The sequence below is a fragment of the Eutrigla gurnardus genome (assembly GCF_963514095.1).
Source record: "Eutrigla gurnardus genome assembly, chromosome: 10".
Taxonomy (NCBI): Eukaryota; Metazoa; Chordata; class Actinopteri; order Perciformes; family Triglidae; genus Eutrigla; species Eutrigla gurnardus.
In genome coordinates, this window is record NC_139924.1 from 24,009,232 (window position 1) to 24,029,499 (window position 20,268).

At 41.7% G+C, this 20,268-nt stretch overlaps 1 protein-coding gene across 11 annotated transcripts in view; it reads right to left on the minus strand.

Annotated features, from left to right (window-relative positions):
* Window positions 1-20,268, minus strand: part of tenm4 (teneurin transmembrane protein 4) — a 141,773-nt gene that overhangs the window by 13,484 nt on the left and 108,021 nt on the right. For all 11 annotated transcript variants that reach the window (XM_084019517.1, XM_084019515.1, XM_084019516.1 and 8 more), the window contains 5 exons: window positions 16,607-16,839; window positions 15,658-15,812; window positions 10,527-11,404; window positions 6,132-6,304; window positions 1,904-2,139 (listed from right to left, as the gene is read on the minus strand). In XM_084019517.1, the coding sequence (XP_083875643.1) occupies window positions 1,904-2,139; window positions 6,132-6,304; window positions 10,527-11,404; window positions 15,658-15,812; window positions 16,607-16,839 (1,675 nt within the window). The remainder of the gene's footprint in view (window positions 1-1,903; window positions 2,140-6,131; window positions 6,305-10,526; window positions 11,405-15,657; window positions 15,813-16,606; window positions 16,840-20,268) is intronic.

Genomic DNA, 20,268 nt, shown 5'->3' on the forward strand with positions numbered 1-20,268 from the left:
TGTGAAGAGACAATTACACCAGAGGCAATTAATGTCACTGACACCTAATTGAGAGGATTACTTTACAATAAAAAGCACAAGCAAGCACAAGCGATTTGAGCCCCAAGACTCCCTTGAATGGATCAAGGAATAAGAACAGGGTGGTCCACATTTATCTTCTCTTACTTTAACTTACTGTCATGACATGTGTCAGACTGCCCTGACGGGAGGGAGATTACTACAGCATTTAGCGTCCTTTGTTAAACTGCCATGATTCTAAAGATAAGTGATATATCCCTCCAGCATTTTCTAAAACACTGGTAGCTGATGTTTCACGCTCTTTTATAGGCAGCAGATGCCTGCTGTCTGTCCAAAAAGTTTATAGTGAGATTACTTCCAACAGGAAATAATAATATAAGATAATAATATAAGAAAAAGAGAAACTCCTTTGTGCCAGGATCTGTTTCACCAAAGACTCAACATCGTGGAAAAAAGCTCTTACAATGACAGTTACAGTTTCTGCTCAAGAGGACTCATTTCAAAATGGAAATGTCTCTAAAAGGAAATTGTCAAATAAGGTAGAAAAAGAAGAGAGACTCTTACAGTACATTAGACCTACACTGTTACATTTTCTCCTACATTATTAGAAGATACTAAAATGCTAAGAGAGAGATATCAGCATTGTCTCTGTTTTTAATTCCACATTCAGGTGGTTGGCAGAATCTTGCTATGGTGGAGTGGCAGCCACAAGGGTTCTCCCATTATTGCACTTTCACAAACTACTCAATCTGAGAGGAGGGTTGTTGCTATGGAGTGAAACAGAGCTACCGTGCCGTGGCAACATAAATCAGGAGCGTGGTCGGTGGCTGGGAGGGGCTAGCCCAAGTGGCACGTGTCGTTGTGGAAGGGGTAAATTGAGTGAGGCCCGATCAATGACCCATTTAGCCTTAAGACATGAAAAGCACAAAACAGCAAACACAAGCCAGTGTAGTTCCACAGTGGAACAAACGCAGTCCGGGGCTCGAACTGGAACACGGACAGCAACAAGCCAAACACTTTTGCTTCTCTCCGTCATCTTCGCTCATTCTTAGTGCGACAAAAGATCTAGCATGACAAAAGATCCCCCCCCCCCCACACACTCTTCCAGCCACCCACGTAATATCACTTGACATGCCACTCAAGGTCGCTCAATGATTCCAGCTCTGTTCATCCCCTCTGTTCTTGCCATTAGGCTGCTCCCATTTCCTATCTCACCCCTGGGGCCATTGTCTGTAACATACATTAGAAGCTTTCACTTCCAAAGGGACGACAGGGCCATTAAATGAACATCCAATGACAGACAAAGTGGCACCTCCCCATTAGCTGTGTCGCCTCCCCGAGACCATGGAAGACAACTTAACCAAAGTTTTTTATTTGCTGTGCAAAGCCAAGAAAAACAACAGAAGCTTAGAAAGCAGGAGACATTTTGTATACATTCTCCCTATGTTAATAATCATTTGCATCATGGCTCATTGAAGATGTTTTCTGGTCAAACATCGGGTGTTTATCCCGTTATGAAAGAGGACCTGATGTGATTCGGTGTGTAACTGTGTCTGCTCTACAAGGTTAGTCATGTACCTCTCTGAATTTGACCACAAAACGTTTACAGACTTTTCTAATCAAAAGTGTTCTCAAGACCCAGACATTTATTTTGTCTAAATAATAAGATTATATTAGTTTACACCACCAGTCATTTTCTGCTTTGCGTCGATGATTGCTAGATAAACAACAGCAAAAGCAAGAACGTAGCCCACCAACAGTCTTCCAGTGATGCTATTACACCTTCGGCATGAGTATCTGGGTCTAGTGTGAGTGCGGCCTTCAACATCCTTAAGTAGTCACCTTGTGTGAGCATGAGTTCCCCTTAAGAAGGTGGCACACTTACCCTTAATCTGCGCCCATACACAGTGACCTGGCCCCGAGCTTGCTCCTTCCTCTGTCTCCACTCCACCAGGTTAAGGCCGTTGTCGATGGCCAGGGTCACGTTCCTCTTGCTGACTGTAGGGTTGACTGTGCCAGCCAGTGAGTGTGGCTCTGTGTGCAGGGACACCTCCATACCATTGGCCAACACTAGCCGCAGCGAGCCATCCAGACCAATGAAATAGCTGTTCCGAACTTGATCTAGAGGGATATAGAGAGAGAAACGCTCACGTTTAGGATTAGAAGAAGAGAGACAGTCTTCTCGCAGCTGATGTAAGAGGACTTAAATCTAATATTCATCTCAGCGAAACACAAACTTAATGACCTAAAATGGCTGCTCAGCAAAAGGAAAGCCTTCAGCAGCAGTATTTAACTGAACCCCTGTGATAATGTTGGGTCTGTGACAACAAAGATCAATAGTGAGAGGTTTCACAGCGCCAGTAAAGTAAAGTTTTACAGCTGTTGCAGAAGCCTCGCGGATATGGGGGAATGAAAACTATCAAAGCTGCTAGCTTGCCTGTGGCTACACACACACACACACACACACACACACGAGGGTATAAGGTATAAATCTGAGCCTGTCTCTTACTGTCCCTAGGTGATGAAAGCCTGTGTTCCAGCTCCAGACCAGTGACTAATGCTTCCACTGAGCATCTAATGTACATTCATCAGAGAACGTCTCCTTCTCTCCTCCTGTCACTAGACTGCCAGGGATCCGGATTAATATGATTCTCATTAAGGACAGTGGGAAATTAATGTCCTGTCAAGCCCTACATTAATTAGTTAACTTAATTTCACCGAAAAGCAATATCTAAACATACACTGAACATTTCCTTGTGTTGACATGTAAGGTTAAAAATGTCCTTATTTTTTTCTTTTGCACAGTACCACAGGATGTACAGCGCTGCTGAGACGAGAGAAATGGACAGAAGAGACAGGGCTGACCTTGCACTGGCCCTTACCTCTCTCCATCATACAGACACTTCAGGGGTTGACCAAAGGCCTCTGGGGCCGACCCCACCAAAAGGAGGCCACCGAGACCAGATGAAGCTGGAAATAATGCTGAATTGGGTAGATTACCCATTTACATTCATACAGTCAGGGTGAAATTTGCCTCTGGTCAATATATCCCCGCCTCCGCTGAATAATTTTGTATCCCCATTGGGTAAAAAATGTATGCCCATATACCCCGTAGTGATTAATGCTACTTCACCAATAGAATATACATTTTTGTTGAAATATACCAACTAAAGCCTGCAATGTGAGAACAGTCTAAAGTGTTAACATCAAGATCAGAACTTTCACTGTCAGCCCTCACGCTTTTCTGACAGTAGAGATAATAACACTGTCTCTAGGCTACGTGATGCACGTCCCCACGCTGAACGGTATGGTGTTCATCATATTAAATGGACCAAGGGCTGCTGCCTCCTTCATGCCTGGAGGTTTGCAGAGATGTGGGTAAAAGAAGGCTGAAACAGGAAATCATAAAAAGAGGACAGAAGTCCATCATAAAAGCAGAATGCTTTGTCAGTCTGACAAGTAGTCATAAACTGTAGCTTATTTACTTTTATGCTGACAAAGTTGTGCTATTGCATTGTGTGAGATATTTTCTATTAAATATTGAAGATTATAAATAAGTGTCCCGCACAGCTGGCAGAGAGGCGCTGGCCATGGTACTGAAATGGGGGATTTAAAATGGCAATTTCTTTTGTAGCATAACATTGAAATTATCACACACTTGATTAATTAGATTGAAGTAAATGGATTCAAAAATACTCCTGCAAATGCAGCGGTTAAGTTCAAGTTCTGAAACTGTTTTATGAAGTTCACATTTATTCTGTTAGTGTTTAAAAGCTGCAGGAAATTCAACTGGCTTCGTTGTCAACACACCCGGCATTCGGTTCAGCAGGGGAGGGATCTGCATTGACATTTAAGGGGGCTGTAGGCTGCATACAAAAAATAACACATAATGGAAACACCTGACTGGAATGATTAGGCTCAGTACTCTCAGTTATCAATAACAATATATATTTCATTTTTTGTTGAAGAATAAAAACACAATTACCGCAGTTAATAAATGCAATTAAATAATAATGTGAATTTTAATTTCCCTGCTTTACATAAAGTGTATTTGGAACTTTATTGATTTGTTACAATTTATTATCTCGAAATATTTCTATACCTGATTTGAGTTGCAACTATAATTGGAAATACAAAAAAGTTTATTTGAAACTTGCATTTGTCATCCTTTATTAATTAATTCGAGTAATTAGCCTTGTATAAAGACAACGTGATTAACAACCCTGAGGCGTGCTGAAGCTCGCCGAGAAGATGACACAAACACCAGACAGAAGGCCAAAAAGGAATCCTGAAGGCAGTGCATCCATGTGTTATGTGATCACCCAGATGCAAGCTTACAAAGCAGACAATAGTGAATTAATTAACAGCAGAGTTCCTGGCGCCGCTCTTCTCACCAGCAGATGTCTAAGACAAGGTCACAACGGAGGTGACCAGTCTATTTAGCAACGGTGAGAAACCAGAGATTGCCGTCTCCTGTTTCAGGCACAGCGTTGCAGCGAGTCTGTAGGGCCAGAACACCTTCAGGTACAAAGCAGGGTGTCACAAAGTGTGAGACAAATCAGGTGGAATAAGCCACATCAGTCCACCCTCTGTCTGCATCTCCCTCACTAAGTGTCCTTAACCTGGAGGATCTTGTATATGGGCCACCAGTATTGTGCTTTATGAATTATGTGTTTGTGACAGAAAGCCAATATATGTTTCCATTCTGGTAAATGGGAGTTGCACTAGACATTTTATTAAAACAACACTACAAGGGTTAAGCTCTGTAATTAATAAGCAATGAGACATCTTCGTTTAAAGGTCAGCCCACCAAATCACATGCATAATTAACTGATGAATTAAAACGCAGACAAAGCCAAGCAGATATTTCTGTTTTATTTGCCTGGGTTATGAGCTCTCTGTATCTGAAACATCTGGCTGCACCTCAGTACATTAAGATAGAGGTGGATTTAATGTTTGTTTGTGCTGCTCAAAGCACCGAACAATTAGCTTTGTATCTGTCCAGAAACAATGTCCTGGTGTTTTTATATACACCACAACATACTCCCAGTTAAAACTGTTAGCCCACATTATCCCCCCCCCCCAGGAGGAACAATAGCGGTCCTCGCAAGAAGGTGCAAGCCCGTGTCCCAGGCATCCCTAGCCCAAAGAGGGTCCATCCCAAAGTGACAGCCTTTAAAGATCTCTGACGCTCTTATTGTCTAGTCCCTTACCCGACACTAGTTTGTCTTGGGACATCCTACAAGGACCTATGGGCCCCTAGAACAAAGCTTCCAGAATCACAAAATCACACAAACCTCTTCTTAGACAAAGGCAAAGGGTCTTAGTTTGAACATGTGTCTGTAAGCTCATGAAAATACTTGAGAATCCCATCTACAAGTTACATATCGATACAGATCAAAATGAAATTGTGCAAAATGCAGTGTGGGAAGATCCTTTATACAGTACCTTATAACTTTATAGATATGCACCAGGACCAAAAGGGTCTTCCATCGACAATAAATACCTTAAAGGAGTCTTCACCTGGAAATCGCAATTTCTCTTGTTAAAACATGCATATCTGTGTTTGACCTCAGTTGAAACTTGCCTGAAAGGCTGGAGTTTGAAAGTGGCGCCGTTTTTTCGCTTCTGCTCTTTTTCCGAACAGGAATAGCACACAAGGGTGTGCATTCCTAAAGCACGAGATTTTGATTCTGCGCCTACGGTGACGTCACCGTGGCGGCTACTTGCATAAGCCCACCCCTCTTTCACCACCCAACCCCGCCCCGTCCGCTACCTGAAATCGCCGAAGCGCCGCCATTATGTTTTGGAGTCTGCATGCAGGCAAGCCCCCCCGGCTCTGTCCTTCCTGCGGCGAATCAACGCGCGCCTCATTACATATTATACAATGCACATCCGGACCAGTCAAAACCTCGCGCGTAATCTCGCGCGATAAAATCGCGGTACGAAAAAGGGTCAGAACAAGCTCAATGTTTGATTAAATTTTTTTTTTTTTTTTCTAATAAGTTTTACGAATTGATCCAAAGCGATCCAAGGGGGGCTGGATACGTATAAAACCAGGTGATGACTCCTTTAAAATGCACCATTTGTGAGCTAGAGTAAAAGACACTAACCCTGCATGAGTGTGTAGAAGGCACCAGAGGCTGACAGGTTGGTGGTGATGGTGATATCCTCTTTGCTGGAGCCCTCTGTCTGGATGCGGACTGAGCTGTCAGCGGCTGTGCGGTAGCTGCTCACTCGGCCCGTGGGGTAAGTGACGTTAGTCAGGCGGCCGTAACTGTCATACCTACAAAGAAATGCATTGATGAGAACCAAAGAAAGCAAAGAGGGTCATGTCATCTGAAACTGCGTGTTTGCAGAATCACAAACAGTGCTGTCACAGGAAAATGTACTGGGCCTTGATGAGATTTGTTAAACCACACAGAATCAATCATAAGCATAAATGCAGATCGGATATGCATAAATGCACATAAATGTGACTTATGCTCTGGCATCTTAGATTTAAGGTCATCATGTGTATCTAGGATATACTGTTCTAGTAGTAATTACAAGTATTGGGAGGTATCTTTATGGAGGTTACGATTTTTTTGCTCTTGGTGTAACAAATTGTGGAAATGTGTCAACACAGGCAGTAAACAGCAGAAAACCATCGATGTTGGCAGTCTGAGGTCATAAAACTATCAGCTTTAATCCCTCAAGAACCACCAAGACAACTTCTAAAAAAGTGCGCCGTGTCCACAGCAGCTATTCATGAATAGAGTGAGTGCACCACAACTTTGGACTATTCTAGCTTTTGCAATAAGATGTAGATGTGACATTAATATAAATGAGTTTATAAGTAACTTTCAAAGGATGGAAGCACGCAGAACTAATGTCAAGGAAAAACCGTCATGGGCAAGACGAGAAAGCACACACCTTTTCACATTTGGAAAACTGCTTATTAGCTTAAAAGATTAGGGATATCACCTAATCTCATTATACAGTCTATGAAATAGGAGCAGTGAGGTGCGTCTCCTTGGAGAGATGCTCCCTAGCCTACAAATCAGCCTGTTCATCACATACAGGAACACGAGTGGCCAGATTCTTTCATTTCGCTCAAAAAAGCACATCAGCATAGAACAATTTGAAAATCTTTCAGATTGCCAGTCTTCCAGAATGGGAGTGAGTGAACGGTACATTACTTAGAATAAAGACTTCCATCTGCACACTGAATACAGATCGGAAAGCCCTCTTCAATGTTGCCGCCTTCCATAATAAAGCCTCTAATAAATGAGATGCAGGTGCTGGTTTACGGATATTTCCTCAGAGCTGCCATCTCAAATATCCAATATGGAAAGGAAGAGTGAGGAATCATCTCCCCGACACAAATGCTATCTGATTTCAACTGCACAGAGGACACAGATTCATAGATGCATCTCAGTCTTTACTTGTCTTCCACCTCAGGAAATACTAAATATCAAAGTAATTCATATCTTGATATCTTTTGATATGGCTCATATTTTAACAGCAAGATATTCTCTCCCCCCCCCCCCCCCCCCTGTTCATAATCATCTAATCAAAGTTTTGCATTGAAAGCGCTGGAAGGTACACTTCACAGTCCCACCTTTAACTGTTCAGTTTATTGGACAAAGAGAGTGTTCCTGTTTGCTTTCACCTCTGCACAAAAGACACAAGTCCACAAGACAGAAATCTCATTCTAGAGCGAAACTGCATGCCCCAGCTTGATCACTGACCCAAACTCTCTGTCTCAATTAGGGCCTTGAGCTAGAGCGAATGCGTCGGGCTTCACTGCTGAGCTCTAATAGCTCTGGCCTGCTTCAGCTCAGCTGCCTATTAGCTTGCTTTCTCTGGACACGAGGGCCAATGCGGGGGCAGGGTGCTCAGCAGAAGGAGAGGACTGCTTTCCCCCTGGTTGGCCACAAGTCCATTCAGATTGCATCAGCTCTGTGTCACATGCTAGCTCTATGACCTTTCACGCTGGGGCCCAACAATAGGCCGGACACTTCACATCAGCGTTCCCTCCAGCATACCTAACCTCAGTCCTGTGCAGAGCTGCTCTCATATTTTTACTTCCTTGCTGCCTGAGAATTTCACATATGACTGACAGTTGTTTTACAAGATTTTGCTGTTATTATTTGTGTGTTAAATCAACCCGAGAGCATTTGCACCCGGTGAATAGAAGCATACCTCTCTCCTGTTGATTAGAGGCCAAGAGAACAATTAGACATCCTTCAGAATGCATGATTTGATAGATTTAGAGTAACCCTTAAGCATAAGCAATCATCATTACAACAAGAACATTAGGGGGTCAGCAGAGCATATGTGTATACAGTAAATATCAGAGCAAACGAGACTGCCAAGTGTTACAAGAGAAAGAGCAGCAGATGTCTTTTGCTCTCAAGTCACTCCTTTGTGTTTTGTTTCTGCATGCATCCAAATTAACTTCAATGTATTTAGGCTAAAGGACGCGAGCACATATCAAGTCATATAGGGGAATGTTCAGCAGTGCACTTTGTTGAGCAGAGATAAATGGAGGTTCCTTTTCATTTCATCCGGATGATGGCAAATTATGGCGGGGTGACCTTCAAAGCTAATTATTCAACAACAGCAAACACTCTTTATTGGGTCCAAATGAAACATGAATGATGTTTCTAGCTTAATATGAAGCCAATGTTTAATTTGGAGGAGAAATACAAGAAACTGAATATTACATTTTCTTCATCTAAATCTTCACCTATTTCTAAATAGAGAAGCATATTTTTGGATGGAGCATGTTGTACCATATCTTGTCTGCCGACATGCATGTCATTAGGAGGCGATGGCTCCACAACACATTTCTTCTGTTGTTGTAGGATAGATAGTTGATTATCTTTATTATTTCTATTTAAATGGTTAAATGGTGGGACTCCTGCAATAAACTGAATGTACTACAGGCGTAAATAGTATTCTGAAACATTTTCCCATTTCTGACATTTAATAAACAAACTGTAAAGTAGCGATTTCATTGTAAATACTGTTATTAGTTTGTATGTTCTGAAGTATAAGTGAGAAAAATGCAGGACGCTGACTATCCATTGTTAGTATTTCTTCTTGAAATAAAAAACGTTGCCACTGTGCTTTCTTTACATACTATGGGAGAGTGTTCTCTGTTATTAACAGTAGTCATTTTACAGGCGGTCAAAGAGAAATAATTCAGAATCCCAACCATCCACTGGATTTGTTGAAGCCGTAGGCAATTCCCTCCCCCTTGAGAAATACCTGTGCAACCGTCTCAGGTGACGCCCAAATCAAACACAGGTGATAAATGTCTGCTCAGATTAAACAGAGCGTCTGATTATGTGTCAAGGTGTTATATTCCTCCAACGAGGTGTAACAGATGTCTGACCAGCTTAATCATACTTTTTGGAATGACATCCAGTTAGCACAGTATCCCTTGGTACAGCATATAAAGCTAAGGGACACATTGCTCCATAGAAATCACAAGAACATGAAATTCTGAGCTCCAACGCTGCAGTGTATGTAAGTGTTTTCAATTGTTCCCTCACAATGTGCCGTGTGCTTCAATTACTGCCTCTGGCGATTCTATTATGCTCTTATTGGCCGACTCGTTGCTATCCTACAGGTAAAATAAGCCTGCCAGCAGATACGTGTTGATCCTGTACCCAGCAACTCCAAACAAGCAATAGTCTGCAGTCCGTCACTGCAAGGGTGGAAGATGAGTAACATATCATCCAGTAATCCCATTTGGTATGATAGCAGCAAATAGGATTACATCCATACGTCTTGTATTGTGTGTGACATAGATACGGATGCATAAAAAGGTAGCTCAAGTGCCAAAATACTAAACTCAGATGTCAAAGAGATCTTCAACTCTACACATTCACTCACTACAGCATCTCAGCATTTCTACTAGGACTTCTAGTTCAGATATTCCAGGAAAGACGAACTGTATGTTGGATTTAACAAATCTATTTAGTGTCACAAACTCCACGTCCTCTTAGTTTGTTTTGATCTGGTTCTTCTTTTCCACATACTCTCCCATCATTTATTGTCCTGCCACTTTCTCGGGCCGTGCAATCAACTCATTACGCTCATCTGATTTTCCCTGCAGATCTCTTCCCTTGCATCTCAGTATTTAAACCAATCCACTTTCACTTGGTCCTTGCTAGATTCTCTTGCGTGTTCCTTACAAGCGTTTCTTAGCCCGTGTTTATCTGATCTGCCTGTTCAGAACCTCCTTGCCCGTTTCTTGGACTTTAGATATTCTGTCCCTTCTCAGATTAGCTTTGGTTACTGAAGTCCCGGTTTTGACTTTACCTGAACTGATAAGTGAACTGAACTTTCCTTGCACTCTGACTGTCTCATTGTCATGCTTCTGGGTTCAAGTCTTCCTCTATTAGTGAATGGTTACATTTAGTTGCCGGCGCAAAGTAGTAACCTATAATCAGCTCAATTGCTGATCCAGACGATAATAAAGGATAATACATCAAATGTTTAATATTACTTACTCAAAGAAGGTTGTCCATCCATTTTCATTGGTCTTAGTTGCTAGGAGTCCTGAGCTTCCATGGTAGGTCATCACAGCTAGTTCTTGACCCTGGGCAGCAACAGTTTTAAGGGCATTGTTGGTGCCGATGGTGAACCAGAATGTCTGCCCATCGGGGGCCATCAGCCACAGAGGCATTCCTGTCGTGTCTCGTCGGATGTTCACTACGTTTTTGTTCTTATCAGTGATGCTGGTCAGATCTCCGGCTCCTGTGTAGGTCAGATTGTAGAGGTGGTCTCCTGTAGTCAGACTTTGTGTGAAAATGTGGCTGCCATTGGAGTCAAACAGATAGAGTTCATCATGAATGGGAGAGGACACCTCATACATGCTGAGGGGATTCAGATAGGGCTTGTTTCTGCGCACAAAGCGTATACGAATGTTTCCCAGATCTGCGATATAAAGCTCTCCGTCTGGACACACCGCCAGAGAAGAGGGTGCATTCAGTTTAGCATCCTTAGCATAGCCTTCGTCTCCAAAGTAACAATCACAGTTGGCGTCATTCTTGCAGTCACAGCCACTTGGTGCCCCTGCAACCAGGGAGATCTCTCCGTTGGTGGACACCTGTCGTACTCTGTTTATTTTCTTTTCATCGGACTCAGCGATGTACAAAACCCCATTGTGGGACACAGCTAGGGCGTTGGCGGACTCGAGGGTGGCATGGATGGCCACTTTGCTCATGAGGAAATGGTCAATGCCAGGCACTTGGCAGTGCATGGGCCGGCCTGCTACAATACGGACTTGATGGTTTTCTGAGATCTGGAGTACTACATTGTTGTCCAGGACGTACAGGGAGTTGTCCATGGGACTCACTGCCAGGTCTGTGGGCCACTCGAGACGCACCTAAGAGGGAAAAAAAAACACACCAAGAATATCACAAAAAACAGACCATACTCTTATTGATCCACACATTTTTCACTTTATCAGAGGAAAACAGTCCCTCAAGGGGAGAATCACTGAAAACCGCTTACAAAAAAAGATATGCTGCTGTGAAAAAGGTGGGCTATCTCATAGCTTACGCTGGAAGCAAAAACATGTTTTGAAACAATTTATTATCTGATAAGGAGGAAAATATCAGTTGGTGTACTGTTAAAAGGGGAAAGGCAAAAACATGATTTTTAAGATCACAAATGATAACAATAGGTGTGAAGAGACTGGCGAGATCGTTGAAATGATCAGATTAACTGAAAAAGCACGCGGCAACTGATCATCGGGAAGTCTGAACACGTAAGGACTGGGATTCTGCATCCTTCACCTCTACCCAGTCACCGTTTTTTCCTGCTTTGGGTTATTAATTTTGTAATGATAAAATTGCATGAGTCCTTGAAAAGAAACTGGAGCACGGTTACCAAATGAAAGCCTAGCCTAGCTCTGGCCTCCTAAATTATGAATTATTGTTCTTCTAACAATATATCAGGCTTTTAACAAATTGGAATGATTGGATTGATCCAATTTACCGGTCTCCCTCTCACTCGTGATCCCAGGGGGATCTCTTGGGAACATAATATGAAGTGCCATATTTCAATAGAAGCCTTGGAGCACGGACAAAAGAAGCTGATTAAAATCTGGACAGAAATACAAAGACATGTTCAGATTTTAGTCAAACTAGTAGATGGGAGCAGCCTTAGCATTGTTTTGGATACTTTGCCCGACAACTGGGAAATGGGAAGGTCACTGAATGTATGTAGGTGTTACTGTTGTTGTATAATTTATCATAATGACCTGGAAAAGCAAATTAAACATACAATGATATACAATGACCAATGCAACATGCAGAGTTCATTGTGTGTATCACACTAAAAAATAACAATATAGATGCAATTTGGCCAACCTACTGTCTGTGCAAGCAATACATTCACCAACGTATTTTCGATTAAAAATAAAAATTTCTTCAGGGTTAAAATGCAGTTTTCAGAGCATTGGTTTCCACTGATAAATATGGAAAAATAGTCGATGCTGACACAATACATTTCACTTCTTTTGACATGCTGCTCTGCATTACACAGCACAAAGTACATGGCTCCAGGAACACAAAATATGAACTTTAATAGAGTAGCATGTTGCTAACAGCCCAAAGCTTTCTGGTAAAAGTCTGCCTGCCATGTGATGCCTTTTGTTACCTGCTATTGGCACATGTCCTAATGTTCTAATTTAAAGAGCAATGTTGACAAACTAATTCATCTAAAACTGACATGGGAATGTATGGAGATGACTCTCGGCATTTATCGCATTCTTGAATCCCTGCCAATCTTTACAAGCAGAGTATTCGTCCATTTTGATTGAAAAATAGATTTGATTATCACACAGCTCACATCACCACCCATCCACCCCCCACAAAACAGAGGAGCTTTCTATAATAGGACATATCTTGGGCCACATATAACAAACAGGCGACTGTCAGTGGATACATGTCTTCTTTCAGTGAGCAGAAAATGCATTTACTTGCCAAATGAAGGGGATTCTTTCAATTTCTTAAAACCTATTTCTTGTCAACACTAGTGGTTAAATATTTCATGAGCCAGAGTGTGCAGTGGCTCAGGGGAGCTGCCTGTAAGGAGGTTTTCACGCCACTCTGACTGATGAGGGGATATTTCCCGAGCTGCTGTCCCATATGCTGTAACCCGATCATACCCTCCCCTTTATACAGTGGGGCAGCTGTCAGTAGTGCCTGTCTGACGGAGCCGCCACCAGCAAAAATCCCAAAATGCGTTCATCACCGCAAGAAAACGAGCCACAGATTTGCACCAACACAAACACAAACCTATTTTTAAATACATTTGAACTTGTATTAAAACTATTTTCCATTAGCAATCTCTTCACTCGTACCAGCATGATGCCTGTCTGAAGAAGTCTCATGTGTCACTATTTGAAGTCCCTCTCAGATTTGAATTGAATGTCACAGTCAGAGCCTTGATAAAGCTTTCTGAAGCTGTTAACACCCTTGACATATGTTCAAGTGATCTTGTTTTAAGAGTTTTTTTCCTCTTCTATTTAAGTTTGAACTCAGCAGGGGATGTGGAGAAGATTTTCAAGAGACATTAAATGGAAAAGATTTCTAGCGGCAAGGAATTACGGCCTTGGTAGACACAAATTAAACGATTCTTGAAAGAGGTCAAACTCATGTCCTTCTGCATGAGCTAAAAAAGTTAAAGGGATTAAGAGTGCATTTTCATGCAGTACACTAACTGCCCAGACGGCACGGCAAGATACTAATGACCTCATCAGAGGCGAGAGAGAGAGAAATCTGACATTATTTTTTTGACTATACAGGTGAGGTACAGCAAAAGTAATGACCGGTGGGATGAGCCCCCTCCAGAGAAGCTCTGGTTCTAAGTGAGGGATTGGGGAGTGTTTGAAGTAAGAAGCTATGTGCCCTGGATGAATTTTTAATGAATGCTTTTTACTGTCTGAGTGTCTCTGGCGGTGCTGGAGCGATTTGTCATCGTTGTAGAGCTACAGTCAGTATGCCGGCGTCCTCCCTGCAGTGGGGCTTGGATGGTGAGCATCTATAGGCACTTGTGTTTGTATGCAGTGGGGTAAGAGAGCAGCAAGCACAGGTCATGAGGGAGATGGAGTTCCCCCGGGGCTGGAAATGGGCAGCTGAAGGCTTTGCTCCCTCCACTGAATACATCATTTCATAGACACAGAAAGCTTCTCTCCACTGGCATCTGAAGCCCCTCAGGACCTGTTTGCTAGTCTTACTATAACATACATGATGGGGAAAGAAACTACTATCAATCAATCAAATCTCATCATTAAAGCCCAGGAATGTTTTCTCATGGGAGTAAAAACTAAAACAAATGAACATACTGTAAACACAAAACACGATAATTGCTTTTTAAAAAAAATTATAAATAATTGCTACGGCAGGTATAGCAAAGCAACCTCTAACTAAAGGGGATGAAAATGATTATGTCAGGAAAAAAAACACCCAAGTAAAGGCTGCTGGAGTACGCAAAAACTCTGTCTCATCACCTCTAAAGGAAATTCACTGAGCTAGAGTGTGATGTGACCTCAGTGCAGTGTCCTTGCCTGGGGAATGGGCTCTGTCTGAGGTAGCGGTTTGGTACATATGTATGCATATGTGTGTGTGTAGTTGCGTGCATCAGTGAACATGTGTGCACAAATGGAGAACCAGGTTATAGGTCACCCTCATCATCCCCCTACAGATATAGGTCAACGGCCCTTTGCATTTGGGGCTGTGTAGCCGCTTGACACAGACATGGATGCTCCAGGAACGACAACGCCACCTCTGATTTCAGCGTGGCTCCATACCTCCATGTTATGTCAATTCCAGGTCCTGTTCCATTAACTTCTCATTCTCAATTTTGTATTGGTATTTTCCTATTAACCATAACATGTTGTAATTCACCAGACTGGCACAGCTGAGTTTGGGGCTGCTTTCCTGAATTCATAATCTTCAGGACCAATTTTTATTTATCCAAGCAAATACAGACCATTCTTGGTTTATTAAATTCCGCATCCTCTTCTCTCGTTACAGATGCAGGTTTTGCAAAAAATTAAGTCCAACATGTTAAAATATTAATTTATTCTAAATGCAATAAACACATATTTCAAATATACCACAAATGGCATTTTGCTTAATTGCACAGCTTAGCACTAGTATCTAGCATCTATTATTTAGTGTGATTTAAAAGAATAAAATAAGTAGTTTTTTTGTATTTTGTGTGTACTCGACGCTTCCTATTGTCTCGTTTGGTTTTTATTATTTTTTTGTGCTGCCTTGCTAGATAACAAACTCTCTCGTGTGACAATTTGATCTGACATTCACTATTTCAGTGATTAGCCTTACAAATACAGAAAATGAAATGGCAGAGGCATCTGGCAGTGGAGCTTATAGTCTCTAACTGCCTTTGCGAGTCCTGTGGATCTGAAAACAAACAATAAATAAACAAACAATAACAATTAAATATAGATCAAAACAAAGCCGAAGGCTACGAGATCCTCGCTTGGAGCTTTCAGCTACAGAAACACAAGCTTGCCTGGGGACGTCGTTATCCTAAAGACGGGGGTCAGTCAAGGAGACTGAGAGACGGTAAAACACATGCCGGCGGCCCAGGTCAGTGAGGTGGTACCTGAGAGATGTCCATCACGGCATCGCAGCTGAGAGGTCGGGCAGAGGTCAGGTCATTGAAGCCCAGAAGAGTAGAGATGATACCATTCTGATCAATCCTGCGGATCATGGTCCCATCCACAAAGAAGATTACACCGTACTTATCCACAGTAATGCCTGCAAATAAAGTCACCCAATGGACAGGAGAGGAATCAACCATCAGTTATTTTGTTTATCCGTGACTTAATGTGAGGACAGAGTCACACTAAATGACAATGGAGCGCTATAAAAATCAAAGACTAATCATGGCAATGAAAGCTAATGTGAGTATTGATTGTATTCTATCGATAATGGAGAACAATAGACACATCACATAGATGATGGGTAGTGTATATATCGATCCAATTACAACACAATTTTCATCAATACAGTCTCTTTCTCTCTCTCAGCATCAAAAAACAACAAAGCAGAGAATGCTTAGTTTAGCCGCTCATATCTCTGCGTTTTTCTATTACGTCAGGGCCTGTCTAACAATATCCAAGCAGATTGGAACATTTAGTCTATAGTAGTTAAACATTCTAGTTAAAACACTAGAATACATGCTGCAGCTTTTAGTGGGACGTGAGTGTTATTTCAGTACATATGAATCATGTTGTTATCTCAATGGGGGACAACAAGTAAGCATGTGATGGAGTGACTAATGCATCATCCAGCTATGGAATCAACAAGACAAAGGAAAAAAGGGAAACAAAAGGAAAGGCATACTACATATAATTCATATTTTTTAAATAATGGAGTTAGGGAGCTACATAAATGTAGTGATAGAGGGAAGATTATTCAATGTATAAAATATTTAACTAGTCTCTAGGACTACTGTCTTTAATTATCCAGCAATATAGTCTTATTGAAAAGAAAAGATCCACAACGGACATAGGACTGCACACTACATTGATTATAATAACATACAATACCTCTAGGGTTAGTGAGAGTGGCCTCAGCAGCCTTTCCTCCATCCCCGCAGCGAGTGTCATCGTATGGGAGACACTGGTCCCCAGTGCCCGCAACCAGCTCCAGATTCTTTGCCACATCTTTCACGACATTCATGGATTTCACCTTGAACACCTTCCTGCTGCTGGTGTCCGAAAGGTACACAGCACCGTTCACTGGACTGGTGGCCAGGTAGTACTTATGAGCGGGGCTGTTGCTGCGAGAAGGGAAGAGAACAGAAGGAGCCCAAGTCAATAAAGCTGGAAGGGCTACAGTGCTTTCAATAAGAAACATTGTTTAATACAATTAAAATGGATTCAAAGCCATTTAGGGAGTCAATTGGGTACAATTACAGTTTAAACCACGGACATGGAAAAAGAATAATGGAATGAGATTAAACATGGCAAAATAGAATGAGATTAAACGTGACATAATGGTGGAGCTTATAACTCATCTACAATACAGGCAGCTTAGTTAGAAATCCCTGTTGTCAAAAGAGTGTGGAAACTCCACTCCTCTTAATATACAGTGCATATATATATATATATATATATATATATATATATATATATATATATGAAAACACTGTATTTATACATACAGATGTATAGTTTCTTCTCAAATTATTGAAAGAATAGCAAACGAGGGTCTAATGTGGCTTATTGGATTGTTTGACAGAAATCCCAATGACTCCTCCCATCCCTGACCCAAGAAATATTTGTGATATTATCTATCCATATAGTAAGAGTCGCCTGATTATAGCTCCAACAAGTACAAGAAAGTGTGTTTTCCGTTTCCCTTGGGACTTTATTTAGAGAAAGACAAATGTATAACTGAAACAGCAACACAATATGCATCCATCAGGCAGAGATTTCCAGCACAGGAAAAAGAAATGTCCTATTAAACTTAAAGTAATTCTTCATAGCCACAGGAGGTCGCCCAACCTGACAGATAGACACATACAACCAATCCTGCTGTGGCAGAACGTATTCAATGTTTTGGCACGCTCCAGTCAGAAAACAAAGACTTCTCTTTGTAGACAAATCCATAGTAGTACAAATGACAAGCGACAGGAGGACTATTTCCATAAGGAATCTGTTCCCGCATAAACTAAACACATGCTCTTCTGCTGAAAAAAAAAAATCAAACAACTAAAAGCACCTTATCCCAACAGGGCTGGGTATCAGTACTTGATACCTTGAAGGTATCGACTGAAATAACCCAGTACAAAGTACTGAAACTTCTCCAGTCAAACGATATCTGCATTCACTTCTTCTTGTAACCAGATCTACAAAAGTGTATTATTTGTATGGATTTGCTTGCAGCCAATCGCCTCAAGCAATCTTAAATTTAACGCAAGACGTGATTGGCCGACTGCAGCCACAACCCAGACAGTCTGCGGTGCGGTGAAGTTGAGGACAGTTTACATGTGTTGGCTAGCCAGTTGGCTATTCAAAGGTATGACAATACTACACGAAGTATAGTATATATAATGCTGTCATTCACATGGTGGGTATCACATCAAGTACTCTATTGGTGTAAGTATCATGCAAGGGTATTATCTTAATTATAACATACATAAATACAGTACATAAGAAAAAGGTGACTTGGTCTGGTAGTCCTTTCACTACAAGTGCCACCCACAAGAAAAATGGCTGACTGATCCCTTTCAACTACTTCTATTCGTTGATTGATTGATCAGTCATGTCAGAAAATAGATCAACAAAAATGTGGCTGATCTGTTCAACCAATAAATCATCTAAACCTTCATCAAGTAAACCAGATGCTGGTTTCAGCTTGATCCATTGTCTGGAGGAAATAGTGACCAGTTTAGCGATGCAGCGCTTGGTGCCACCTTAAAGATGACCAGAGTTATCAGGGCAGGATAGAGCACAGTTCTGCCAGACCTGATAAGCATTACCGAGAAACCTGTCAGCAGGGTGTCATTCAAAGTGGATTAAGACAGAATTTCAACTATAACCTTGAGGGTTCTTTAAGGGCTTATGGTCAGCACGACAGTGCCAAAGCTTATATTTTTTAAGAATATAACAAGAAGAAAGACCAGTGGCTCTGTGGAATTGTCAACTCTGGTATGTAATTTTATATGACAATTGACCTTCAATGAATCAGTGATGACAGGACACTGCAGCAAACCTCAGGCACACATGTCACAGTCAGCCCACTGACCAAGTTGACTGATATGTTGGTCTACAGTACATCCCAGGTACAACTGACTGGCTTAGAAAAAAAAAAACCCACTGCTGTCTTCGAGTAGGTCAGTAGCAAGCCTCAATAACCGGAACCTACTTTGCATTCTATCTGCCATGTGCAATCAGCTGATACCTTATCAGCTCCCAGTCGCATGTAAACCAGTGTTGGTCCCCCATAGTGTTTGAAACTATGAGGCGTTATTCCCTGACCTTGAGCCGTGGCCATATACTCCATCTATATTCACTGACAACATCTAGTTTGTAGAAGATAATTGGATTTTGCTGCATGCTGGCGTGGCAACGGAGGGAGCCCGGTTGGAGTGGATGGGGACATCTTTAGTAGGGGGTCAATGCACATTGCAGTGAGATCACCCACCTCCCAGTCCTATCGCTAGTGCACACATAAGCAGGAGGCGGCCACACGTTTTATACAGACACATGCTGTGTTTTCCTACGTAAACCTCCTTTTTAATATGTAAATCTCTCTGCAGTACTGAAAGGGACAGAGCTTTGAGATTTCTTAAGTTTTGCTCTAGCTGCTGTATTGGATGTTTTCAGTTTGTGTATGTAAGCGTAATAAAAAAAAAAAAAGTTCCCACCCACAGAAATTTGAGATACAAAGACTGACAAAAGGGAGATGCGGAGAGACAGAAAAAGCTGTAGAGAGCATCTGAGTGTTTTGTTAATGTGGTCATTCTTGAAAATAGAAGGCAGTGACCTGCATCGCTTGGCTTTTCATCCTCAGTTTGACTACATGTTTCCCAGCTGAAGTCATGACCCTCTGATAGAAAATCAATCAATAGCTCTTTGCCTGAGACACGGCGTCTAAAGACGGCAAGCAGAGATTTCCCTCACCGCCACCTGCCACAGAAAATGAGGTCTTTGTATCATAAGCCACTGATCAAATCTATTCTAAGTTTCCATTTTATTAGTCTCAACCTGCTACATAAAAGTGTGATGAAAGCTATTTCTTGCGGTGGTGTTGTGTTGGACTGCATGTAGCAAGGTGTACCTCATAAACTGGCAATGCAATGTATGCTCTATATCCCACTCTGAAATGTTGACTTAATTATTTGACTACTTGACAGATGGCAACACCACAACCATTGTAATTAAAGGGCTAGATTAAAAAAGCACAACACAATAATACTCATTACTTATAGGTATATTGGTCAATGTCATTTGACTCCCGTTATTAATCCTGCTGAAAAGTGTAGCGTCTACCGAGCCATCAACCGGCTGCAATCTCTCTTTGTAATCACACAACCAGCTGCAAAAACACTGTTGTAAAAAAGGCAATGAAACCAAAGATTCAGTAAGCTCATAAAAGTTTTCACAAAAGCCCACAATCCAGATGATAAATACTACGTGCTGGACAGAAAAACATATTAAAAAACGGAAAAAATAGAGTCTGTACACTCGATAATGCTCCCATG